Here is a 24,287-nt window from a genome sequence, read left to right on the forward strand (position 1 = left end):
TGTATGTTAACTTCTGACCCACTGGGAATGTGATGAAAGAAATAAATGCTGAAATAAATAATTCTCTACTATTATTCTGACATTTCACAAATTTAAAATAGTGGTGATGCTAACTGACCTAAGACGGGGAATTTTTTTACTATGATTAAATGTCAGGAATTGTGAAACTGAGTAAATGTATTTGGCTGATGTATTTGACTTCAACTGTCGGTCCCGCTTTGTTCTTTGGTTCCTAGTGAATACAACCTTGGTCTCATACTGGTTACATTCCAGTCTCAGCTGATTGTAGGTCAAAGTTCACTTTTGTTAACCTTTCAAATCTGACAAGCAGAACCTTTGACTGGTAGATCAAAATGTGCTGCTGTTGCTGTAAAACCTTTGACAGCAGCAGTCTGACAGTGTGTATTTCCCAAGTTAATTGGCTTTAAGCTGCTGCTTTCATCAGCTGTTGAGAAGCCCCTTCCTGCGTGAAATGCTTGAACCTCAAGGGATTCTGTTACTTTGCGTTTCCTTTGTTTGAGAGCAGCTGTAGTAAATGACAGTGTCTCGTCTTCTCTGCTCATCCGCAGCTCTTAATCCCTTTAAATCCACACACACACACTTTATTTATTTGGGGAGGTATTGAACAGCAGAGCTGAGCATCTGTAGTCTGGCATTATACCAGACATGATATCAGCCAACACTTTTAACTCACTCTTTGATCCTGCTCAGTCAAAGAGCTGTTGTCTTATGTGGCAAACACAAGCGAAAGCCTCTGCTGTTCCCTGCTAATGTTAATGAATGGGAATGAGAATAGTGTGTTTGTGGTGGAGCTGGAAGGACAGTCTGGAGCAGAGAACAAACCACACAGCTAATCCTAGCTAGTACTGAAGGGATTGTTCAACAGAGAGCTGTAAAGCAAACGGACAAATCAACATCTGTAGCAATTGAAGTGAAAACAGATTTTTTTCTAGCTTTGATTGCGATAGTGATTCTCTGGCTGTCTCTGTCTCCTTCTTCTGTAGGACAGTGAGGCGTTGCTGTCCCTGTCCCGTTCTGAGGGGGGTCCGATCTCCCTGTCTCTGGGAATGAAGACCAAGCAGAGCCCCCCTTCTCGCTGGCTCCTGGTGCACTACCACGGAGGAGGCTTTGTGGCTCAGACCTCCAAGTCTCACGAGGTAATAACACATTCTCTTCTCGTTTTGTTTGTTGGGGAGGAATTGACCGTCACGTTTCACCTTTAACCTAACTAGTGTCTCTATGGTGGGAACCCATGGTGTGTGGCCTGGTTCTCTCCACAGCCTATCATGTTCAAGACCCCAATGTCTTTTTTTATTTATTATTTTTGTTAACTGGAATCAAACCATTCTAATGAATAGTTTGAGAATTGCGTTGTTAGATGGGTACTTGGTGGTCTTGAGGATATGTTCGGAATGATTGTGTTTTCATTCCATGGCTTCCCTGTAATGAGCCGTTCCTGCTAATGACTGTTTAATTCATCCAATAGGGTTGATGGACACAAACTGACTTATATATTTATATCACTATATTATCCAGTGATTGGTGCAGGCCAGCCCCTCTTTCCCCCAAATCCACTCCTGTCTGTCTCTCCTCCCTCTTCATTCCATCTCCTCTCTCTCCCTCTCCCCCCTGTATTATATAACCAGCAGGGTACTTTAAACCACTGAGACGCATCACCATGAAACCAGAGTGGACTGGCAGTCCCTTGATCTCCAATAGCCTTGCAACCAGAGGCTATAGGAAGTGATCTGAGGAGGAACAAGCCTGTCATGTTGAATTAGCCTGGAACTCTGCATGAAGTTATTATGGCTTTATATTACATAGGCCCTAATGGAAGATGTCTGTCTGTGTGTGATCTCTAGACTCTTTCCTCTAACCCTGTCCTCTATGCTTTCCTCCTTTCTGATCATTATTCCCTTTGCGCTCTACTCTCCTTTGTCTTAATGACCTCTTCTGTCATTTTTGTAATCCACCTCTGCTCTTTGCTTTCCTTTCTCCCTCCTTCACTGTACCCACTCTGTTCTTCCTTCCTCCCCCTGGCCAGTGAGGAGATGGATAGAGTCTGTGAGGGCATTTATCTCTCTCTATGGGGTCCACTGGCAAGCCTTGTGATTGGCAGACCTGGCCAGCGGTGCTGACGGGTTTCAAAACGCATCATGTACTGACAATGACGATCGTTCAAATTGTCAAGCAGGCGCACACCACGACACGCATGTCAGCGGTGCCAGACTGGGATCCATTATGGCAGAGTGGCTTTAAAAGTGCAGGGCAGATTCCCAGGGATGGTGTTGAGGTAGTGTCTGGCAGAGTGATGTGGTCACATCCAGTCATGGGCCACTGAGGTGAGGCTCTCTGTGTATTGTTTAGAGAGGCAGAGCTGTCACTACTGACACTCACTGATGCTTAGAGAGACGAGGGAGTGGCAATGGAGCGATCGAAGGACAGGAGAGAAAGTTCTGTAGAGGAGGGCAGACTAATATTGTCAGATGAGATTTATTGTCAGATGTATGCACTCTTGACTTCTCACTTAGCTAAGTACTTGATGACCGTACAAGGTTATAATATCAAAAGCAAGTATTCTAAGGATGTTTGATCTGGAAAGTATGTCTAAGAATGCTAATCATTTAGCTACCATGACATCAAATTGCATAGCAACAACAGGTTAACACCACCCCTGTGTAGTGAGAGCAACCCCTGTGTAGTGAGAGCAAGGTGAGCACAGTGCACATAACTGGTATTTTCATAACAGAATTACCAAGCTGCTACTTGAGTTAGGCAGTGTATGGTTGGGTTGGTAGTTCACCAATACAGAACCTGCAAGGTGGGCATCTGATACCAGGACCTCTCTCCTATCCTTCCCAACACCACATCCTGTAAAGCTAGCTAGGGGGCACTAAGAAGCCTTCAGAACTGCAAACAGCACTCTGCCTTCCCTGGTAGGGGGTTGCACCATCTACAGTACACTCACTCCTTTCACCCCCCTTCTCTCTTCTCCAGCCGTACCTGAAGAGCTGGTCTCAGGACCTGGGTGTGCCCATCCTGTCTGTGGACTACTCTCTGGCCCCTGAAGCCCCCTTCCCCAGGGCCCTGGAGGACTGCTTCTACGCCTACTGCTGGGCCATCAAGAACCACCAGTTGCTGGGTAGGATAACACACTACTACCACTTTATCTAACCCTACTGCTGGGCCATCAAGAACCACCTCCTGCTGGGTAGGACAACACACTACTACCACTTTATCTAACCCTACTGCTGGGCCATCAAGAACCACCAGTTGCTGGGTAGGACAACACACTACTACCACTTTATCTAACCCTACTGCTGGGCCATCAAGAACCACCAGTTGCTGGGTAGGACAACACACTACTACCACTTTATCTAACCCTACTGCTGGGCCATCAAGAACCACCAGTTGCTGCTGGGCCATCAAGAACCACCTCCTGCTGGGTACACACTACTACCACTTTATCTAACCCTACTGCTGGGCCATCAAGAACCACCAGTTGCTGGGTAGGACAACACACTACTACCACTTTATCTAACCTTACTGCTGGGCCATCAAGAACCACCAGCTGCTGGGTAGGATAACACACTACTACCACTTTATCTATCCTTACTGCTGGGCCATCAAGAACCACCAGCTGCTGGGTAGGACAACACACTACTACCACTTTATCTATCCTTACTGCTGGGCCATCAAGAACCACCTCCTGCTGGGTAGGACAACACACTACTACCACTTTATCTAACCCTACTGCTGGGCCATCAAGAATCACCAGTTGCTGGGTAGGACAACACACTACTACCACTTTATCTATCCTTACTGCTGGGCCATCAAGAACCACCTCCTGCTGGGTAGGATAACACACTACTACCACTTTATCTAACCCTACTGCTGGGCCATCAAGAACCACCAGTTGCTGGGTAGGACAACACACTACTACCACTTTATCTAACCTTACTGCTGGGCCATCAAGAACCACCAGCTGCTGGGTAGGATAACACACTACTACCACTTTATCTATCCTTACTGCTGGGCCATCAAGAACCACCTCCTGCTGGGTAGGACAACACACTACTACCACTTTATCTAACCCTACTGCTGGGCCATCAAGAACCACCAGTTGCTGGGTAGGACAACACACTACTACCACTTTATCTAACCTTACTGCTGGGCCATCAAGAACCACCAGCTGCTGGGTAGGATAACACACTACTACCACTTTATCTATCCTTACTGCTGGGCCATCAAGAACCACCAGCTGCTGGGTAGGACAACACACTACTACCACTTTATCTAACCCTACTGTTGGGCCATCAAGAACCACCACCTGCTGGGTAGGACAACACACTACTACCACTTTATCTAACCCTACTGCTGGGCCATCAATAACCACCTACTGCTGGGTAGGATAACACACTACTACCACTTTATCTAACCCTACTGCTGGGCCATCAATAACCACCTACTGCTGGGTAGGATAACACACTACTACCACTTTATCTTAGAATAGAATGGGCTTTAATGTCCCCGGGGGGAAATGTCTTTGACAACATTTTGATGCTCTACATTTGAAGTCGAAGTTTACGTACACTTAGGTTGAGTCATTAAAACTCGTATTTTCAACCACTCCACAAATTTCTTGTTAACAAACTATAGTTTTGGCAACTCGGTTAGGACATCTACTTTGTGCATGACACAAGTAATTTTTCCAACAATTGTTTACAGACAGATTATTTCACTTATAATTCACTGTATCACAATTCCAGTGGGTCAGAAGTTTACATACACTAAGTTGACTGTGCCTTTAAACAGCTTGGAAAATTCCTGAAAATGATGTCATGGCTTTAGAAGCTTCTGATAGGCTAATTGACATCATTTTAGTCAATTGGAGGTGTACCAGTGGATCTATTTCAAGGCCTACCTTCAAAGAAATCTGCTAAGACCTCATCCTTGGGAGCAATATCCAAACGCCTGAAGGTACCACGTTCATCTGTACAAACAAAAGTACGCAAGTATAAACACCATGGGACCATGCAGCTGTCATACCGCTCAGGAAGGAGATGCCTTCTGTCTCCTAGAGATTAACGTATTTTAGTGCAAATCAATCCCAGAACAACAGCAAAAGGACCCTGTGAAGATGCTGGAGGAAACGGGTACAAAAGTATTTATATCCACAGTAAAACAAGTCATATATCGACATAACCTGAAAGGCCGCTCAGCAAGGAAGAAGCCACTGCTCCAAAACCACCATAAAAGGCCAGACTACAGTTTGTAACTGCACATGGGGACAAAGATCATACTTTTTGAGAAATGTCCTCTGGTCTGACAAAAATGTAACTGTTTGGCCATAATGACTATCGTTATGTTTGGAGGTTAAAGGGGGAGGCTTGCAAGCCGAAGAACACCATCCCAACCGTGAAGCACGGGGGTGGCAGCATCATGTTGTGGGGGTGCTTTGCTGCAGGAGGGGCTGGTGCACTTCACAAAATAGATGGCATCATGAGGACTGAAAATTATGTGGATATATTGAAGCAATATCTCAAGAAATCAGTCAGTAAGTTAAAGCTTGGTCGCAAATGGATCTTCCAAATGGACAATGACCCCAAGCATACTACCAAAGTTGTGGCAAAATGGCTTAAGGACAACAAAGTCAAGGTATTGGAGTGGCCATCACAAAGCCCTGACCTCAATCCTATAGAAAATGTGTGGGCAGAACTGAAAAAGCATGTGCAAAGCAAGGAGGCCTACAAACCTGACTCAGTTACACCAGCTCTGTCAGGAGGAATGGGCCAAAATTCACCCAACTTATTGTGGGGAGCTTGTCGAAGGCTACCTGAAACATTTGACCCAAGTTAAACAATTTAAAGGCAATGCTACCAAATACTAATTGAGTGTATGTAAACTTCTGGCCTACTGGGAATGTGATGAAAAAAATAAAAGCTGAAAGAAACCATTCTCTCTAGTATTATTCTGACATTTCACATTCTTAAAATAAATATATTTGGCTAAGGTGTATGTAAACTTCTGACTTCAACTGTATATATAAATAGACAGACCTTCTTTTTCAGATGGGCTTAATTCCCAATGTTCTCAATATTTACTTTGGATATTTCCTGGTACTTAATAGACAGAAAGCTAAAGACTGGTTAGCTTGGAACTCACTCAACTGATGGCCATAGTGTCAACTTATGTCTCAATTCTAAAACATTGTGGGACAAGATAAAACAACACCTATATGGTACTTGCATATCAACAACCACCCCCTCATTGCCCCATATAGACATGGCTACAGAGAGTGGGACTTGGAAGTGTTATACAGATTCTCACTTACTCAGCCTTTCTCCTTTCTCTCCCTCTTTCTGTTTCTCTGTCACACTCTTGCCTCAATCTACTGACTCTGACTCTCCTCTCTCTCAGGTTGGACGGGGGAGAATGTCTGTCTGGCCGGTGACAGTGCTGGTGGTAACCTGTGTATTACAACATCGATGCGTGCTGCATCTCACGGCGTGCGGATGCCGGATGGCATCGTAGCTGCCTACCCTGCCATCCTGCTCACCGCCTATGCCTCGCCCTCCCGCCTGCTCACCCTCTTTGACCCCCTACTGCCCCTCAGTGTGCTCTCCAGGTGTCTCAGCGCCTACGCAGGTAAGACTGTGTGAGAGGGTGCAGAGATGGTTTACTGCCCCTGAGTGTAGTGCGTGGTGTTTGTGCATGCCAATCAATGCTGGTGAGTGATGGGTACCACATTTCCCCCCTCCCTCTCTACCCCAGGTGAGGAGCCCCAGGCAGAGAAGCAGGTGGAGAAGGTGAGCACTTTGAGCATGGTGAGAAGAGACACGGCCCTGCTGCTCAGAGACTTCAAACAGGGTGCTTCCAATTGGATCCACTCCCTACTGGACCCCAACAGAGCCGCTGCCACGGCATCAACAGGTAGGTACACGTGTGTCTTGTGGTGAGAGGGTGTGTCTGTGTCATTGTGTTCACGCATCTTAGTGTCTGACTGAGGTGAAATAATATTTTCCTATTACCGGAAGGGCCATGTATGGAAGATTTTATTGACATTGATATCCACAGTTGACGTCTAATTAACCCATCAATCACCCACGGCCACCACCCTGTTACGTCACACCCTCATCCATACATATCAATTCACTGCTTACTCTCAGGCCACAGAAGGCTCTCCCCACTAATTGTGTTGAAGCCCTGCAGTAAGCAGACTATTCCAGGCGTCACCATGTTACCTGACACACAGCAGCTGTGGGCCAGACTAATGACTGTATCATTGGGGGGTGTACATTATTAAAGGTTATTATTAATAGAAGAGCTCAGTGAGTACAGCTTTGAGAACAGACAAGCCATGACACCTCTTACAGCTGTGTTGTGACGGGGAGATCATATCGTAATGACACCATTATTGCTTAAAGCTATAATCAAAGTGGGCACCTTGTGTCTGTTTTGGTAAAAAGCTGAGTGATGGGTCTGGAGCAATGTAACCATTCTCAAATTCATACTGTAGACAGCTATGGATGGAAGGACTTACAATCCATGTGATAAATGTAGTTTTAACCATGTTTTAAAGCTTTACAGTGTTAGTTTACATTTATATGGTTTACAACATTGGGGTGAAATAAGATTATATGTGGGGTTCTGATGGGATATTGACAGTTAAACTAAGCTCATGAGGCATTTTTAAGTTATATTCTTCAACAATCATTGGTGTATATCAATAATTTGAGTCCAAAAATGAATGTAGTATCTAACGATTCTAGCTTTTAATATCCATCTCCCAATAACCACACGCCGCTCACCCCGTCCTCCAATCATATGTCTTCATTGATGTTTCCCTGTTCCATAATGGCCTCAGTCTTTGTCTCTCACTCTGCCTCTGTCTTATTTTGTCAATGACTCTTCTCTCTTCTTCAGACACGTCTTCGTCAGTGAGGAAGAGTGTGTCTGAGGCATCCATCAGCTCACCCCACTCGGACCCCCCCGTGCCCCCTGAGCATCCCTTTGACTTCTCCCTGAGGAGAGAGTCTCTGAAGAGCCACACCTGCCAGGACCTGGCAGGCCACGCCAACTCCACTCCCGCTGCTGCCCCCACCACTCCTGCCCACAATGCAATGGTGTTCCCCGAACCCACGGTATGATACTCCCTGAGTTGCCCTTAACAGATGTAGGATCAGATTACCCTCTCCAAAACCTAACCTTAACAATTTGTGGGGGATTAAACTGACTTCAGATCAGTGTGGCAGCTTCATCCTTACTGCTAGAGGTCGATTTCAAGTTTTCATAACAGTCGGTAATCGGCCTTTTTGGATGCCGATTTATATTGCAATCCACGAGGAGACTGCGTGGCAGGCTGACCACCTGTTACGCGAGTGCCGCATCACAAGGACCTTGTGGCTGCAAGGAGCCACGGTAAGTTGCTAGCTAGCATTAAACTTGTCTTGTAAAAAAACAGTCATCACATAATCACTAGTTAACTACACATGGTTGATGATATTACTAGGTTAACTAGCTTGTCCTGCATTGCATATAATCAATGCGGTGCCTATTAATTTATCATTGAATCACAGCCTACTTCAACTTCGCCAAACGGGTGATGATTTAACAAAAGTGCATTCGTGAAAAAAGCACAATCGTGGCACAAATGTACCTAACCATAAATATCAATGCCTTTCTTAAAATCAATACACGAGTATATATATTTTTTTATCCTGCATATGTAGTTAAAATAAATTAATGTTAGCAGGCAATAATAACTAGGGAAATTGTGTCACTTCTCTTACGTTCTGTGCAAGCAGAGTCAGGGTATATGCAGCAGTTTGGGCTGCCTGGCTCGTTGTGAACTGTGTGAAGACCATTTCTTCCGAACAAAGACCGTAATTAATTTGCCAGAATTGTACATAATTATGACATAACATTGAATGTTGTGCAATGTAACATCAATATTTAGACTTAAGGATGCCACCCGTTAGATAGAATACAGAACGGTTCCGTATTTCACTGAAATAATAACAGTTTTGTTTTCGAAATGATAGTTTCCGGATTTGACCATATTAATGACCAAAGGCTTGTATTTCTGTGTGTTTATTATGTTATAATTAAGTCTAAGATTTAATAGAGCAGTCTGACTGAGCGGTGAAAGGCAGTAGCAGGCTCGTAAGCATTCATTCAAACAGCACTTTACTGCGTTTGCCAGCAGCTCTTAGCAATGCTTGAGGCACAGCGCTGTTTATGACTTCAAGCCTATCAACTCCCGAGATTAGGCTGGCAATACTAAAGTGCCTATAAGAACATCCAATAGTGATGGTATATGAAATACAAATGGTATAGAGAGAAATAGTCCTATAATTCCTTTAATAACGACAACCTAAAACTTCTTACCTGGGAATATTGAAGACTCATGTTAAAATGAACCACCAGCTTTCTCATGTTCTGAGCAAGGAACTTAAACGTTAGCTTTTTTTACATGGCACATATTACACTTTTACTTCTCCAACACTTTGTTTTTGCATTATTTAAACCAAATTGAACATGTTTTATTATTTATTTGAGACTGATTTTATTTATGTATTATATTAAGTTAAAATAAGTGTTCATTCAATATTGTTGTAATTGTCATTTATTACAAATATATATCTATATAAATAAATCGGCCGATTTTAATCAGTATCGGCTTTTTTTGGTCCTCCAATAATTGGTATTGGCGTTGAAAAATCATAATCGTTCGAACTCTACTTATTGCGTTTACGACCATACACTTGTCACTGAATTGTTGGTGTTTGTCTTAACGAAGCCTCTCGCTGAATCATTTATGCAAATAGATGGTGACCAAGCTGCTTGTCTTGTTCCCTCCACAGATTTAACTGGCGCAGACAGGCAGATAGAACTGTGTGTCTGAGTGTAACCTGTAGTGTGTCAGTATGGGGATCATCTCTGTGCTTCTATAAAGCCAGTCTGAATGAATGCCTCTGTCTACAGGGGGAATATGAAGAATTGTCACATGACGTCACAGTGAAACATGTCAATGTTTGTTCCTGTGATTTGAAATGGAAAAAATATACTTGAGGCTTGTAGATTCTTAGAACAAGTGTCTGGTCCCAACGGAAAGACACATCAGTATTATCCAGTATCTTATACCATAAGGTTTCCACAGTCTTGGTCCTTGACTAGTGATATATTGCCATGGTAATAGATGTATTGCCATGGTAAATGTTTTTCCTTGTACCCCTCCAGCCTGACAACGTGAGCTTCTTCCTCTCCAAAGAGGAGGCGGTGTCCATGTCAGATGCTCTGTCCTCTGTAGCCATAGCGCCCCCTGAGGGGGAGGAGGGCGTGGTGCTGGAGCACCCTCGGGAGTTCCCCCTGGGCTTCGAACCGCTGCGCTCTGAGCGGCTGGCTGAGATGAAGCTGGCCACCTCGCCTGTCGTCAGGAACCCCTACATGTCTCCTCTACTGGCCCCCGACAGCATGCTGAGAGGACTGCCCCCCATACACCTAGTGGTGGGTGAGAGGGAGGGAGGTGGTGGGTGAGAGGGAGGGAGGACTACCTAGTGGTGAGAGGGAGGGAAATGGAGTTGACGACTGGCTTGTCCCAATCTTTTTCTGGTCTTTTCTACCAATTGAGTATTTTTTTACATGATCCTAGAAGACCCTCTGACTCTGTTTCTCTCTCCTTCTCCCCTTAGGCCTGTGCGTTAGACCCCATGCTGGATGACTCTGTGATGTTTGCCAAGCGCCTGAGGAACGTAGATCAGCCAGTCACCCTGTGTGTGGTGGACGACCTCCCCCACGGCTTTCTCAGCCTATCACAGCTCTCCAGGGAGACTAGGGAAGCGGCTAACGTCTGCGTCAACCGAATCAGGGACGTCTTTGACCAGAAGGACTCGCCCCAGGAGCCACGGATGCACCGCAAGCTGGAAAGGACCAATCAATGTACTCCCTCTGTCGCCACAGGTGACCCAGAGAAGCTTTTTGCAGCACCCATTCAAGAGGAGGAGCTGCTGGTGGCCAGGGGAGGGGCTCTAGTTCAAGATGGGGAGGGGCTAGTTGGTGTGGCAGCACAGAACAACATAGACATTGTGGGATAAAGGCATAATCAGGGGTTTGCTAGATGAGTACCGTTCGTTAAAGGATTTAAAAGAGATGGAGAAAAGGGGGGGATTTGGGCCATATGAAGCCTGGGAGAAGAGAATAGAGTGAAGGAAAAACAGCAGCAGGAGGAGGATATGGAGAAGGAGTTGGTAGCGTGCCCAGTTTTGGAGAGACAGAATAAAGCACCCATGGATAGAGAGGACAGCAAGTACTAATTGCAACCTCTTCAGCTTTCAAACTCTCAATTGCTGTTTAGCACCATGCACAGTGACATGTTGACCACACACACACTAAACCATTTTGCCTTTTGGGCTGCTGCATTGTGCTCGGTGTAGAACTGTGAGTTTGGAGCCTGGACATTATAAAACAGCACAGAGCGTTGTGGTGCATGGTCGATCCATCTCCCTATAGAAGATTATTCCAGTCCCTAATCAGATGAGCTCCTACATAGTGCCATCACAACTTAATGGCCACTTGTCTTTTAGGGAGCCACTCTAAATCAAGCTTAATAACTGTAGAACTCTGAGGTCTGTTAAACTAGTTGGTTGTGAATACTGCTGCTGTTCGGTCACTTACTCTGCTGATTGGCCCATCAATAGGGTGCTGCAGCATTGGAAACAACAAACTTAGAAACTGGAAGGATTTGGTAGTACCTTGAAATTGTTAACCATAATAGATCTTATTATGCCATAGTATTCCTTGTTATTTGTATTTATTGTGTGTTGGTATATATATATATATATATATATATATATATATATATATATATATATATATATATATATATATATATATATACTCGTATTGTATTTTTATTTTAATCCTGGATCATAGTTATACCTGTTTGTTCAAGGCTTTTAAGAGCATATTGTGAGGTGGATGCTAAGTTATGTTCCTAGCTGTGTAGTGCCATACTCTGTGGCTGCTCATTCCTAGTTGTTCAAAGTAGCCAAATGTTAACCTCTATCACTGTAGTGACTAGTGGTCAGCTAGTCGTTACCCACCCAACCAGTCACCTCAGTGAGATGTGGCTGAGGGTTGATATTATTATATTCTGGTCTTTATATTATACTGATATATTATAACTATCCAATCATAAATAGCTAATGCAATATTATAGCTGCATTTTCACCAGTAAAATCAACAGGATTCAGTGGAGCCATAATTATATTGTGCTTGGATTTAAGTCACTGTTGGGGGGTAAAGCATCAAGTCACACAGTAATTGTTGTTTTGATCATTTTTATTGACACACAGTAATTAAGTCTTATGATTTTAAGTTTCTTGTGCTCAGCCTTTGTTTGTTGCCATCTAAAAGCAATCACTTAGCTGTCTATAAACTGACTGCCTTTAGAAGCACATGTTTTTTGAAAGACTGGAAATCCTTTCTCTATTTGCACAGTGAATATTTCAATAAGAAAGCCTGAAGCAGACGGATGCACTGCCCATCTCTTCATACTATCTGTACATCACTGCACTGACTGCCAAAAACTCAGCCCTCTATCCCAGGATGCAGTGCATTACACTGCCACAGCCCTTGAGCCAGGGGACGTCCTGCTAGCTGACCCATTTCTGCACCTCCGTCCAAATCAGAGAATCCATTCTGCTCCAACAGCCTGTACCGAGCGAGCAGGAGAATCTAGAACAAGCCTGATAGTGAGTTCATACTCACTGAACAGGTGACTTCTTTAGTTAGTAGTTAGAGAATATATTTCTGTGTACTGTTAGGACATTCTACAGTGGCTGACTGACAATCTGTGTTCTACACTATCTTTACCCTGTGCTCAGGGGCTGATGCTACAACTATGTTTTGACTGAATCTGATATGATACTTGATATGGCCTCTGTCTAGCTTGTTGAGAATGAATGATTCACATTGGAGTGAAAGCCTTTATCTAAATATAAATGACGACAACCTCACTTCTGGTGCTGTCCTTGTCTGGTGGTCACAGGCCTGGGTTGCCAGATCTGTTGAGAATTATGCTGGTTGATAGGGATGGCTTTTGGCTGGATTTAACCCCCTCCCTCACCCCCCAGAAGAGCAGGGTTTATCCAGCACACGGTCATGATCTAGTATTATGATTCACTGTCCTGTTTGCTGCCATTGCTTATTGCAGCGTTTTGAGGCAGGCTGATAGAGATGAAGAGAGCTGTTAAGTGATTCCTTGAAGACCTTCAAGGTTATCTTGTTTTTAGAAGTCTTGTGTTTAATGGTTGATGGTTTTAGACTTTCTTCCACTTTCTTTGTAAGTTCAGTGTAACTGTGTGTCTGTGTTTAGTGTCCTGTGAGGTGTCTGGTAAGTGGATTCTGTATGCGTCTATCAATGACTCTAACATTGCACGTGTTTGTCAGTGCTTGTGTGGGTGGAACATCTACCGTCTTTGAAACCATGATTATGTGTTTTTAATTGCAGCAGTAAAGCAGCACGTGGGTGTATGGGGCCATGAGTTGCAACCCAAGCCCCTGAATCTCATGGGTGTTGTACAGTATACTATTGTTTAGCCAAGCAGGACTTCTGAGATCCCATTTAACACTATGCATTCTGTCAGCCATCCATTGCTTTGATGCATTACAAGGTCCTTGATGAATACAGTTCTCATTGTGCTCTAGCAACATAACTGATCATGCATATTGAGATTTAGCCTGGCGTCTCCATTGCCAGAGTAGATATCATAACCCCACACACACACCCAACGAGCACCACTCCAGGCCCTATGGCAGGGGTGTCAAAGTCAAATGGACGGAGGGCCAAATAAAAAAATCAGCTACAAGACGAGGGCCGGACTGTTCGAATGTTCATTGAAAAATTTTTAAATGACGCATATAGTCTAGTGAACCTAATTGAACCTACTGAAAACCTAACAAATATATTACAATATGATCAGATAAATAAAGCAATATTTTCTTATGGCTCTGTCAGTAATCTTTAATTTTCAACAGACACAAAAGACAAATTTCCTTTATATAAATATCCCCATAACATGAACATTAAATGAAAGAAACCGGTATTCAAGGCACCATCAGTAGACTATATTTTCTATTTTAGCAAAAGTGGGCTAAATTTACTTCAAAGAAAAAACAATAATAGCAATTTTCTATCATCCACTCAACTGAAATATTTTTAAAATATAATTGGATTGAAATACAAAAAAATAAAGTGCAAAAATCTATTAATCAAAAACAACACTTTGTTTAAGGAGAAGTAACATGCAGTGAAAACAAATATTAAATTTTAACTTTTAAACTTGAACTGAGTAAAAACTCTAAATATGTGATTGCACAGTAATGTTCACTTGTTTGAGGTTGAGGGTGATACTTGGTGGTGTCCCATCTTTTCCACAAGTTCATCAATGTTCGGGGTAAGGCTCTGAGCTGAAGAAATCCTCAGAATTGAGTGGAGGTGTTCAGCAGTAAGTCGACTTCTGTGTGATGTTTTGTTCAGGTTCATCAAAGAAAACAGTTGTTCACACAGGTTATGTGCTGCCAAACATAGACAACGTTTGAGCAGCCTGGATGCGCAGCTGGGGCATTGTGCCGGGAGGAAACGGGCGAACTCCGCAGCACCCACTGCCGCATATTTTGCCCTCAGTGCATCATTGCATTGGAGGTCAATCAACTCCATTTGGAGGTTTGGTGGTGAGCTTTCCACGTCAACAGCAAATGGGTTACCGAGCAGTTCCAACCTGCTTTTTTGTGCTTCAAAGTCAGCAAATCGGCGTCGAAAGTCAGCGGCAAGCATACCTATTTTATCAGCCAACTGTGTGCTCGGGAACGCACTGGTAGAGAGCTTCTCTTTCATGGTCTGGCAGCTGGGAAAGTGGCTCAAATTTTCTTTCCGCATCTGCGTCTCCCACAGAGTCAGTTTGGTTTTAAATGCCTTCACTGTACTGTACATATCAGAGATGACACGATCCCGACCCTGCAGCTGCAAGTTTATTGCATTCAGATGACTCGTAATGTCACACAGAAAAGCCATTTCACACAGAAACATTTCGTCTCGGAGTTGTGTTGTGTCTTTCCCTTTGCTGTCCAAGAACAGACAAATCTCCTCACGAAGCTCGAAACATCTTTGAAGCACCTTTCCCTGGCTTAGCCATCGCACCTCTGTGTGATAAGGCAAATCACCATGCTCCGTTTCTAACTCCGTCAGAAATGCCTTGAACTGGCGGTGATTCAAACCTTTGGCTCTGATAAAGTTAACTGTGCGCGTGATGATGCTCATTACATGCTCCATTTTCAAGGCTTTACCGCACAACGCTTCCTGGTGTATGATACAATGATAAGCTGTCAGCTCACCTGTCGCGTTTTCCTCTTGCATCTTTTCCCGTATCTTCGCCACCAGTCCGCTCCTGTGTCCACACATCGCAGGTGCTCCGTCGGTTGTCAAACCCACGAGTTTTTCCCAAGGCAGCTCCATCTCATTTACACATCTTGACACCTCTTCATACAAATCATGCCCCGTAGTTGTGCCATGCATAGGACGTAAAGCCAAAAACTCCTCTGTCACGCTTAGGTTGGAGTCCACTCCGCGGATGAAAATTGACAACTGGGCAATGTCAGAAATGTCGGTGCTCTCATCCACAGCCAAGGAATATGCAATAAAATCTTTTCCCTTTTTCACAAGCTGCTCTTTTAGATTGATGGACAACTGGTCTACTCTCTCGGCAATGGTGTTTCTGCTCAGACTCACATTTAAAAAGAGTTGCCTTTTTTCTGGGCAAACTTCGTCACAAACTTTAATCATGCAGTTTTTGATGAAATCCCCTCCGTAAATGGCCGGGCTGATTTAGCGATCTCTTCTGCCAAAATAAAACTGGCCTTGACAGCAGCCTGGCCTTGTGATTTGGCTTTTTTGAACAGAGCCTGTCGAGATTTGAGGCCTCGTTTTAATTCCTCTGCCTTTTGTAGCCTTTGTTCCATGTCCATATTCTTGTTTTTGTCCGCGTGTTTCGTTTCATAATGTCGTCTCAGATTATACTCTTTCAGTACCGCCACACTTTCTCCACACAGAAGACACACAGGTTTTCCAGCTACCTTCGTGAACATATACTCCGACTCCCACCTTGTTTGAAACCCCCGGTTCTCAGTATCCACCTTCCGTTTTGCCATTTTTGATGGGTATCTGAAAGTTAATTTTACTGTGATGCTGACGACTGCTGTGCCAATAAATATTGAAATGAAGCAGCCTACTGCTCGGTGCGTCACCTTTGCATTGTGGGAAATGTAGTATTGGTGCGTGTAAAAGATCTGCGGGCTGCCGGCTTGCTGCGGGCCGGTTCTAATAATAAATCAAGATCATCCCAGGGGCCGTAAAAAACCTTCTTGCGGGCCGGATGTGGCCCGCGGGCCTTGACTCTGACATATGTGCCCTATGGGATGCCCTGAATGGCTCCTATAGACTACTAGCGCACCCAAGGTCAGAGGGCTGTACTAGCCTTGCTCATATCTATGGAACTGTGTAATGGTGGGTTAGCACCGCTTGGTGGTTTATGAGACAAATCATTTTTATTTGGGTTGTGGCTTTAGACCAGGTCCTGGTCAGAAACATTGTTCTTGTTTTCTTGGTGGGTCACAATAAATTATTTTATATAGGTCACAGTGCAACAACTTTGGGAACCACTGCAATAAGCTGCTCTTTTAATGGCTACCAATCCTTCATCTGATCTGAGAGGAGGGCACTGCACAGGAGAAATCCATGACATGGTGCTAGCCCATTAGTCTCGTGAGGTTACCACCATCTTGTTTTCACCTTACTAGTCTAGGTTGTCAGGAAAAGGGAGGAGGCATTTGAGGGCATTGGAACATGGTCTCCCTCCACATGTGGGCAACCACTGTTTCTATGCCTCAATTTTTTATTTATTCTTTTATTCATTTAAAGTTTTATCTTTATTTAACTAGGCAAGTCAGTTAAGAACAAATTCTTATTTTTAATTACAACCTAGGAACAGTGGGTTAACTGGCTTGTTCAGGGGCAGAATGACAGATTTTTACTTTGTCAGCTTGGGGATTCATTCTTGCAACCTTTCGGTTACTAGTCCAATGCTCTAACCATTAGGCTCCCTGCCGCCCCTACTTACCGTTTAATGCATCATGCATTAGCATTTGTGTGCGTGTTCCCGCGTTCAAAACAACTTGCCACTCTGAAAAATATGAAGTCAAATCATGACGTCGGTGATCTTCAGGTCGGAAAGTCGGAGCTCTAGAAAGAGGCCCAAGATTCCGAGTTTGATGAAGGTTCAAATACATTTTCAGTCAGATTGCTTTTTCCTCGATTTCACAGTTTTGAACGCTCGGAAGTTGGAGAATTTCTAGTTCCTAGTTGTTTTGGGGAGTGTGATCCTCATTTTGGTCTTGAAATGCAAAATGGCTGAAGTGGTGTGGAGTGGCTTTGTGTGTTTTGATTATACATCATACCTCAACCATTTCCTTCATGTATAGGCTATTTACACTGGATTCAACATCTCTTAGCCCTGGGATATCTTTAGCTCTAGGCTAACCTGAAACATGCCGTGTGAAAAGACTATTAGTACGTCAACATATTATCTAAAAGCTGTTTAGGTCAAGTACCCGGTCAAATGTTTCACCACACACAGCTATGCAGTAACACACCAGCATCCTTTACTAGATTTTGTCTCCTGTCTTTGGTGAGCCGTGTCTCCTTTTTCAATCCAAAATGTTGTCACTTACTTGGTTGAAATGCTTTCGATCAACCCTGAGGCTAGAGTTATGCAAGGCTATTTTCCATTGGGTCATTTAGCAGACGGCATACCACTTAGTTTGCCGAGAGCATTGTGCAATCTACACAATCTGGTCACTTGAGAATACTTTACCTTGTCAACTCGGGGATTCAATCTTGCAACCTTTCAGTTACTAGTCCAACGCTCTAACCACTAGGCTACCTGCCGCCCCAAATGTTCTTTAAATGTTCTTACCCCAGGCCTGAGACTTGGATCGTTCAGCCATACACTGCAGAAGTCATGATAACTCCTTGTTTACTTTTTTTTTTATCTCACTCTAGTTATGATTTATGAGGGGGGTCCTGATGAATTTTCTATCACAAAAGGGCTCCCCTTCCCAGCCCCAAAAAGTTTGCAGATCCCTGACTTAGACAATACCACCTGTGTGATAAAGTGCATGTTAGATTAAGGCTTGAAGCAGAACCAAAGATTGCGTCTAGTTTTATATGAAACTTGCCATCACTGTCATTGACATTTGTAACAGACATTTTGGCCTGGGTTGATGTCCGTGCGTCCTGTTAGCTGTGTCATTGAGATCTACATAGTAGTTCTGTGTTTGCACTTTATGGAACAAGACACTGGTTAATATAGAGCTATTTAAGATAACTATATTTTATTAAAACCTACACAAAGCCATAGAAAGTGACATGTTTTGAAGTTAATTTTTATTTACGTTATTTTACAACACCACAAGTGCATAAAATATGAATCTGTATTACAAAAATAAAATACATTTCCTGTATAGATATTTTAACTTTCACTTGTTTTTCCTCTTATTTTTTTCTCCTGTAATGACTCTTTACAGGATTGGTTGAATGTTTCACATATGCAATAAGTCTTTTGTCTCTTGTAACCCTTGTTTTTCCCGTTCATTTTTTGTGAATAAATATATTCTCCCAAACATGTTACATCTGTATTTATTTCGAAGCTGATATGTCAGAATACGGAATTGGGGCAACAGACATTTTGTGACCTATGGTTAAATTCATTACCTGTCAATCAGATCTTTAACTTGATTACAAGGCTGTTTCAACAAGCTTATTCTGCTCATCAATCTGACTTTGACACAGTCAGGTCCATAAATATTTGTACATTGAACAAGTTATAATTTTAGCTCTACACCACCACAATTGATTTGAAAGGAAAGATGAGCTGAAGGTGCAGACTTACAGCATTAATATGAGGGTATTTACATCCAAATTGAGTGAACGGTGAACACCTCACCCCAATTTTAGGGGCTTAAAAGTAATTTGACAAACTAACAATCCAAAATTAAATTGTGAGTTAATACTTTGTAGCAAATACTTTGCAGTCTTTGACTGCCTGAAGACTGGAACCCATAGACACCACCAGATGCTTGGTTTCTTCCCTGCTGATGCTCTGCCAGGCCTTTACTGCAGCTGTCTTCTGTTCCGGCTGGTTCTTGGGGTGTTTTGCCTTCAAGTGAAATGCATGCTCAATTGGATTCAGGTCATGTGATTTACTTGGCCATTGCAGAACATTCCACTTTTGCCTTTTGCAGTATGCTTCGGGTCATTGTCCATCTGCACTGTGACACGCCATCCAATGAGTTTTGAAGCATTTGGCTGAATCTGAGCAGATAATATAACCCTAAACACTTCAGAATTTATTCTGCTACTTTTGTTAGCAGTCACATTAATAAATGCAAGGGAACCAGTCCCATTGGCAGCCATACATGCCCACGCCATAACACCACCCCCACCATGATTCACAGATGAGGTGGTATGTGTCGGATCATGAGCAGTTCCTTCTCCATACTCTTCTCTAACCATCACAATGGTACATGTTGATCTTTGTCTCATCTGTCCATAGGATGTTCCTGAACTGTACAGGCTTCTTTTTGTTGTTGTTGATGTTTGGCAAACTCTAATCTGGTCTTCCTGTTTTTGAGGCTTACCGGTGGTTTACATTTTGTGGTAAACTATCTATTTACTCAAGTCTTCTCTTGAATGTTGACTTTGACACAGATACGCCTACTTCCTAGAGGGTGTTCTTGATCTGGCCAACTGTTGTGAGGGTTTTTTTCTTCACCAGGGAAATAATGATTCTGTCATCCCACCACAGTTGTTTTCTGTGGTCTTCCGGGCCTTTTGGTGTTTCTGAGCTCACCAATGCATTCTTTCTTTTTAAGAATGTACCAAATAGTTAAGGCCAAACCTAATGTTTTTTCTATCTCTGATGGGCTTGTTTTGATTTCTAAGCCTAGGCTTACTTCACTGCCAGTGACTGCTCTTTGGACTTCATATTGAGGGTTAACAGCAAGATTCCAAATGCAAATACCACACTTGAAATCAACTCCTAGACATTTTATCTGCTTACTTAAATTATCTAATGAGGGAATAACACACACCTGGCCATGGAACAGCTGAGCCAATTGTCCAATTACTTTTGGTCCCTTAAGGGACCCTGGCTCAGTTCTGAGAAGTAGGCCAAACCAAACCACACAGAGTGAGAGACTATTCTATTGTAGGCTATTTAGTCATTTTTTTCTATTTTATCACATTCTATCCTACTGTATTGTATTCTTGACTTGACACATAAAAAGTCCTGTAATTCCTACACCGTAAATACCCTCAAAATAAATAAATACCCTCAAATTAAAGCTGAAAATCTGCACTTTCAGCTCATATTCATTATTACTTTCAATTCTAATATGCTGTGGTAGACAGCTAAAATAATAACTTGGTCAATGTCCAAATATTTATGGACGTGACAATGTTGCGAACTTCGGAAACGACTTATGCCCGATGTTCACCAGATGTGTTTTGTTTTGCTGCGATCTAGCCTGCATTTTCCATACATGGCGCACGTGCTTCACTTTACAACTATACTGAACAAAAATATAAATGCAACATGCAACAATTTCAAACATTTTACTGAGTTACAGTTCATATAAAGAAATCAGTCAATTAAAATGTATTAATTAGACCCTAATCTATGGATTTGACATGACTGGGCAGGGGCAATGCCATGGGTGGGCCTGGGAGGGCACAGGTCCACCCACTGGGGAGTCAGACCCAGCCAATCAGAATTAGTTTTATTACAGACAGAAAATCTCTTCAATTTCATCAGCTGTATGGGTGGCTGGCCTCAGATAATCCCGCAGGGTTAAAAGTCGGATGTGGAGGTCCTGGGCTGGTGTAGTCACACACATGGTTAGCAGATGTTATTCCGAGTGGAGCGAAATTCTTATGCTTCTAGATCGACAGTGCAGCAGTATCTAACAGGTAATATCTAACAATTTCACAACAACCCTAATATCTAACTAATTCCACAACAAAACCTAATACAATCTAGTAAAGGAATGGGATAAGAATATAGAAGTATAAAATAAATGGATGAGCAGTGACAGAGCAGCCTTCTTCACCACACTTTCTTTGTGCTTAGACCATTTCAGTTTGTCGGTGATATGTACAGTGAGGAACTTGAAGCTTTCCACCTTCTCCACTGCTGTCCCATTGATGTGGATGGGGGGGAGGGTGCTCCCTTTGCTGTTTCCCGAAATCCACAATAATCTCTCTTGGTTTTTCTGACATCGAGTGAGAGGTTATTTTCTTGACACCACACTCCGAGGGCCCTCACCTCCCTGTAGGCTGTCTTGTTATTGTTGGTAATCAAGCCTACCACTGTAGTGTCGTCTGCAAACTTGATGATTGAGTTGGAGGCCTGCATGGCCACGCAGTCATGGGTGAACAGGGAGTACAGGAGGGGGCTGAGAACACACCCTTGTGGGGCCCCAGTGTTGAGGATCAGCGGAGTGGAGATGTTTCCTACCTTCACCACCTGGGGGAGGCCCGTCAGGAAGTCCAGGACCTAGTTGCACAGGGTGGGGTCGAGACCCAAAGTCTCAAGCTTAATGACGAGTTTGGAGGGTACTATGGTGTTGAATGCTGAGCTGTAATCAATGAACAGCATTCCTACATAGGTATTCCTCTTGTCCAGATGGGATAGGGCAGTGTGCAGTGTGATGGCGATTGCATCGTCTGTGGATCTATTGGGATGGTAAGCAAATTGAAGTGGGTCTAGGGTGTCAGGTAGGGTGGAGGTGATATGATCCTTGACTAGTCTCTGAAAGCACTTCATGCTGATGGAGGTGAGTGCTACGGGCTGATAGTAATTTAGTTCAGTTACCTTAGCTTTCTTGGGAACAGGAACAAGGTGGTCATCTTGAAGCTTGTGGGGGCAGCAGACTTGGACAAGGATTGATTGAATATGGCCATAAACACACCAGCCAGCTGGTCTGCGCATGCTCTGAGGACGCGGCTAGGGAGCCGGCAGCTTTGCGAGGGTTTAAATGTGTTACTCAAATCGGCCACGAGGGGGAGATCCCACAGTCTTTGGTAGCGGGCCGCGTCGGTTGCACTGTATTGTCCTCAAAGCACACAAAAAGGTTGTTTAATTTGTCTGGAAGCAAGATGTCGATGTCCGCGATGGGGCTTGTTTTCTTTTTGTAATCTGTGATTGTCTGTAGACCCTGCCACATCTTGTGTTTGAGCCGTTGAATTGTGACTCCGCTTTGTCGCTATACTGATGCTTTGCTTGTTTGTCTTACGGCGGGAATAAGTACACTTTGTATTCGGCCATGATTCCAGTGCCTTGCCACGATTAAATGTGGTGGTACGTGTCTTCAGTTTTGCACAAATGCTGCCATCAATCCACGGTTTCTGGTTAGGGAAGGTTTTAATAGTGGGTACAACATCTCCTATACACTTCCTTATAAACTCACTCACCGAGTCAGCGTATATGTCAATGTTATTGTCTGAGGCTACATGACACATATCCCAGTCCACATGAGCGAAGCGGTTTTGAAGCGTGGAATCTGATTGGTCAGACCAATGTTGGCTAGATCTAAGCATGGGCATTTCCTGTTTTAGTTTCTGCCTGTAGCAGGGGAGCAACAAGATGGAATCCTGTTCAGATTTGCCAAAAGGAGGGCAGGGGAGGGCCTTGTATGCGTCGCAGAAGTTAGAGTAGCAATGGTTGGGTGTGATACTCGCTCGTGTCCTGCAATCGATATGCTGAGAGAATTTAGGTAGCCTTGTTCTCAAATTAGCTTTGTTAAAATCCCCAGCTACAATAAATGCAGCCTCGGGATATATGGTTTCCAGTTTGCATAAAGTCCACTGACGTTCCTTGATGGCTGACTTGGTATGCGGGGGGATATACATGGCTGTGACGATAACCAAGGAGAGTTCTCTTGGGAGATAATACGCTCAGCATTTGATTGTGAGGCATTCTAGGTCAGCTGAACAAAAGGACTTCAATTCCTGTATGTTGTGACAGTTACACCATGAGTCGTTAATCATGAAACATACACCCCCGCCTTTCTTCTTACCGGAGAGATGTTTATTCCTGTCGGAGCGATGCACTGAAAATCCCATTGGCTGTACGGACTCCGACTGCATGTCCCCAGCTAGCCATGTATCCGCGAAACAGAGTATGTTACCATCCCGGATATCTCTTTGGGGGGAAAAAAATGCATATTTTAGTGGCCTTTTATTGTCCCCAGCACAAGGTGCACCTGTGTAATGATCATGCTGTTTAATCAGCTTTTTGATATGCCACACCTGTCAGGTGAATGGATTATCTTGGCAAAGGGGAAATGTTTACTAAAAGGGATGTAAACAAATTTGTGCACAAAATTTGAGAGACATACGCTTTTTGTTTGTTTGGAAAATTTCGGGGATCTTTAATTTCGGGCTCATGAAACATGGGACCAACACTTTACATGTTGCATTTTATATTTTTGTTCAGTATTGCGAATAGCTAGCTAGTTGGACTCTGTGTACTTCTGTTTGTACCACCGCACAGTAAAGCAACGAGTTGAAAATATTGAATGGATACGGTACACAGAACGCACCGCAGCCTAGTGCAGCACCCCCAACATAGTGTTGCGGACTGCTCCATTGATAATGAATTACTTTTGACGGAACGGTACACAGAACGCACCGCAGCCTAGTGCAGCACCCCCAACATAGTGTTGCGGACTGCTCCATTGATAATGAATGACTTCTGGCGGAACGGTACACAGAACGCACCGCAGCCTAGTGCAGCACCCCCAACATAGTGTTGCGGACTGCTCCATTGATAATGAATGACTTCTGGCGGAACGGTACACAGAACGCACCGCAGCCTAGTGCAGCACCCCCAACATAGTGTTGCGAACTGCTCCATTGATAATGAATGATTTCTGACGGAACGGTACACAGAACGCACCGCAGCCTAGTGCAGCACCCCCAACATAGTGTTGCGGACTGCTCCATTGACAATTAATTACTTGTGACTGAACGCAAAGAGTTTGATGCATCTGGTGGACATGTGGCAATATACCTATTTGTAGGAGGTATGCTAAATGTATGGATAAGCACACAAGCTGTTAACCTCAAAGTATAAACTGTTGGGAATAAGGTTGTTTAGTGTCTGTTCTAT

General features: G+C 43.6%; 1 protein-coding gene across 2 annotated transcripts in view; it reads left to right on the top strand.

Annotated features, from left to right (window-relative positions):
* Positions 1-14,008, top strand: part of LOC115120674 (hormone-sensitive lipase-like) — a 49,574-nt gene extending 35,566 nt beyond the window's left edge. For both annotated transcript variants that reach the window (XM_065007944.1, XM_065007947.1), the window contains exons 7-13: positions 1,005-1,157; positions 2,998-3,142; positions 6,421-6,648; positions 6,775-6,933; positions 7,927-8,144; positions 10,243-10,509; positions 10,695-14,008. In XM_065007944.1, coding sequence (XP_064864016.1) covers positions 1,005-1,157; positions 2,998-3,142; positions 6,421-6,648; positions 6,775-6,933; positions 7,927-8,144; positions 10,243-10,509; positions 10,695-11,096 — 1,572 coding nt within the window. In that variant the 3' untranslated portion in view covers positions 11,097-14,008. The remainder of the gene's footprint in view (positions 1-1,004; positions 1,158-2,997; positions 3,143-6,420; positions 6,649-6,774; positions 6,934-7,926; positions 8,145-10,242; positions 10,510-10,694) is intronic.
* Positions 14,009-24,287: the final 10,279 nt, after the last annotated feature.

This window comes from Oncorhynchus nerka, linkage group LG3, assembly GCF_034236695.1.
Source record: "Oncorhynchus nerka isolate Pitt River linkage group LG3, Oner_Uvic_2.0, whole genome shotgun sequence".
Classification (NCBI taxonomy): Eukaryota; Metazoa; Chordata; class Actinopteri; order Salmoniformes; family Salmonidae; genus Oncorhynchus; species Oncorhynchus nerka.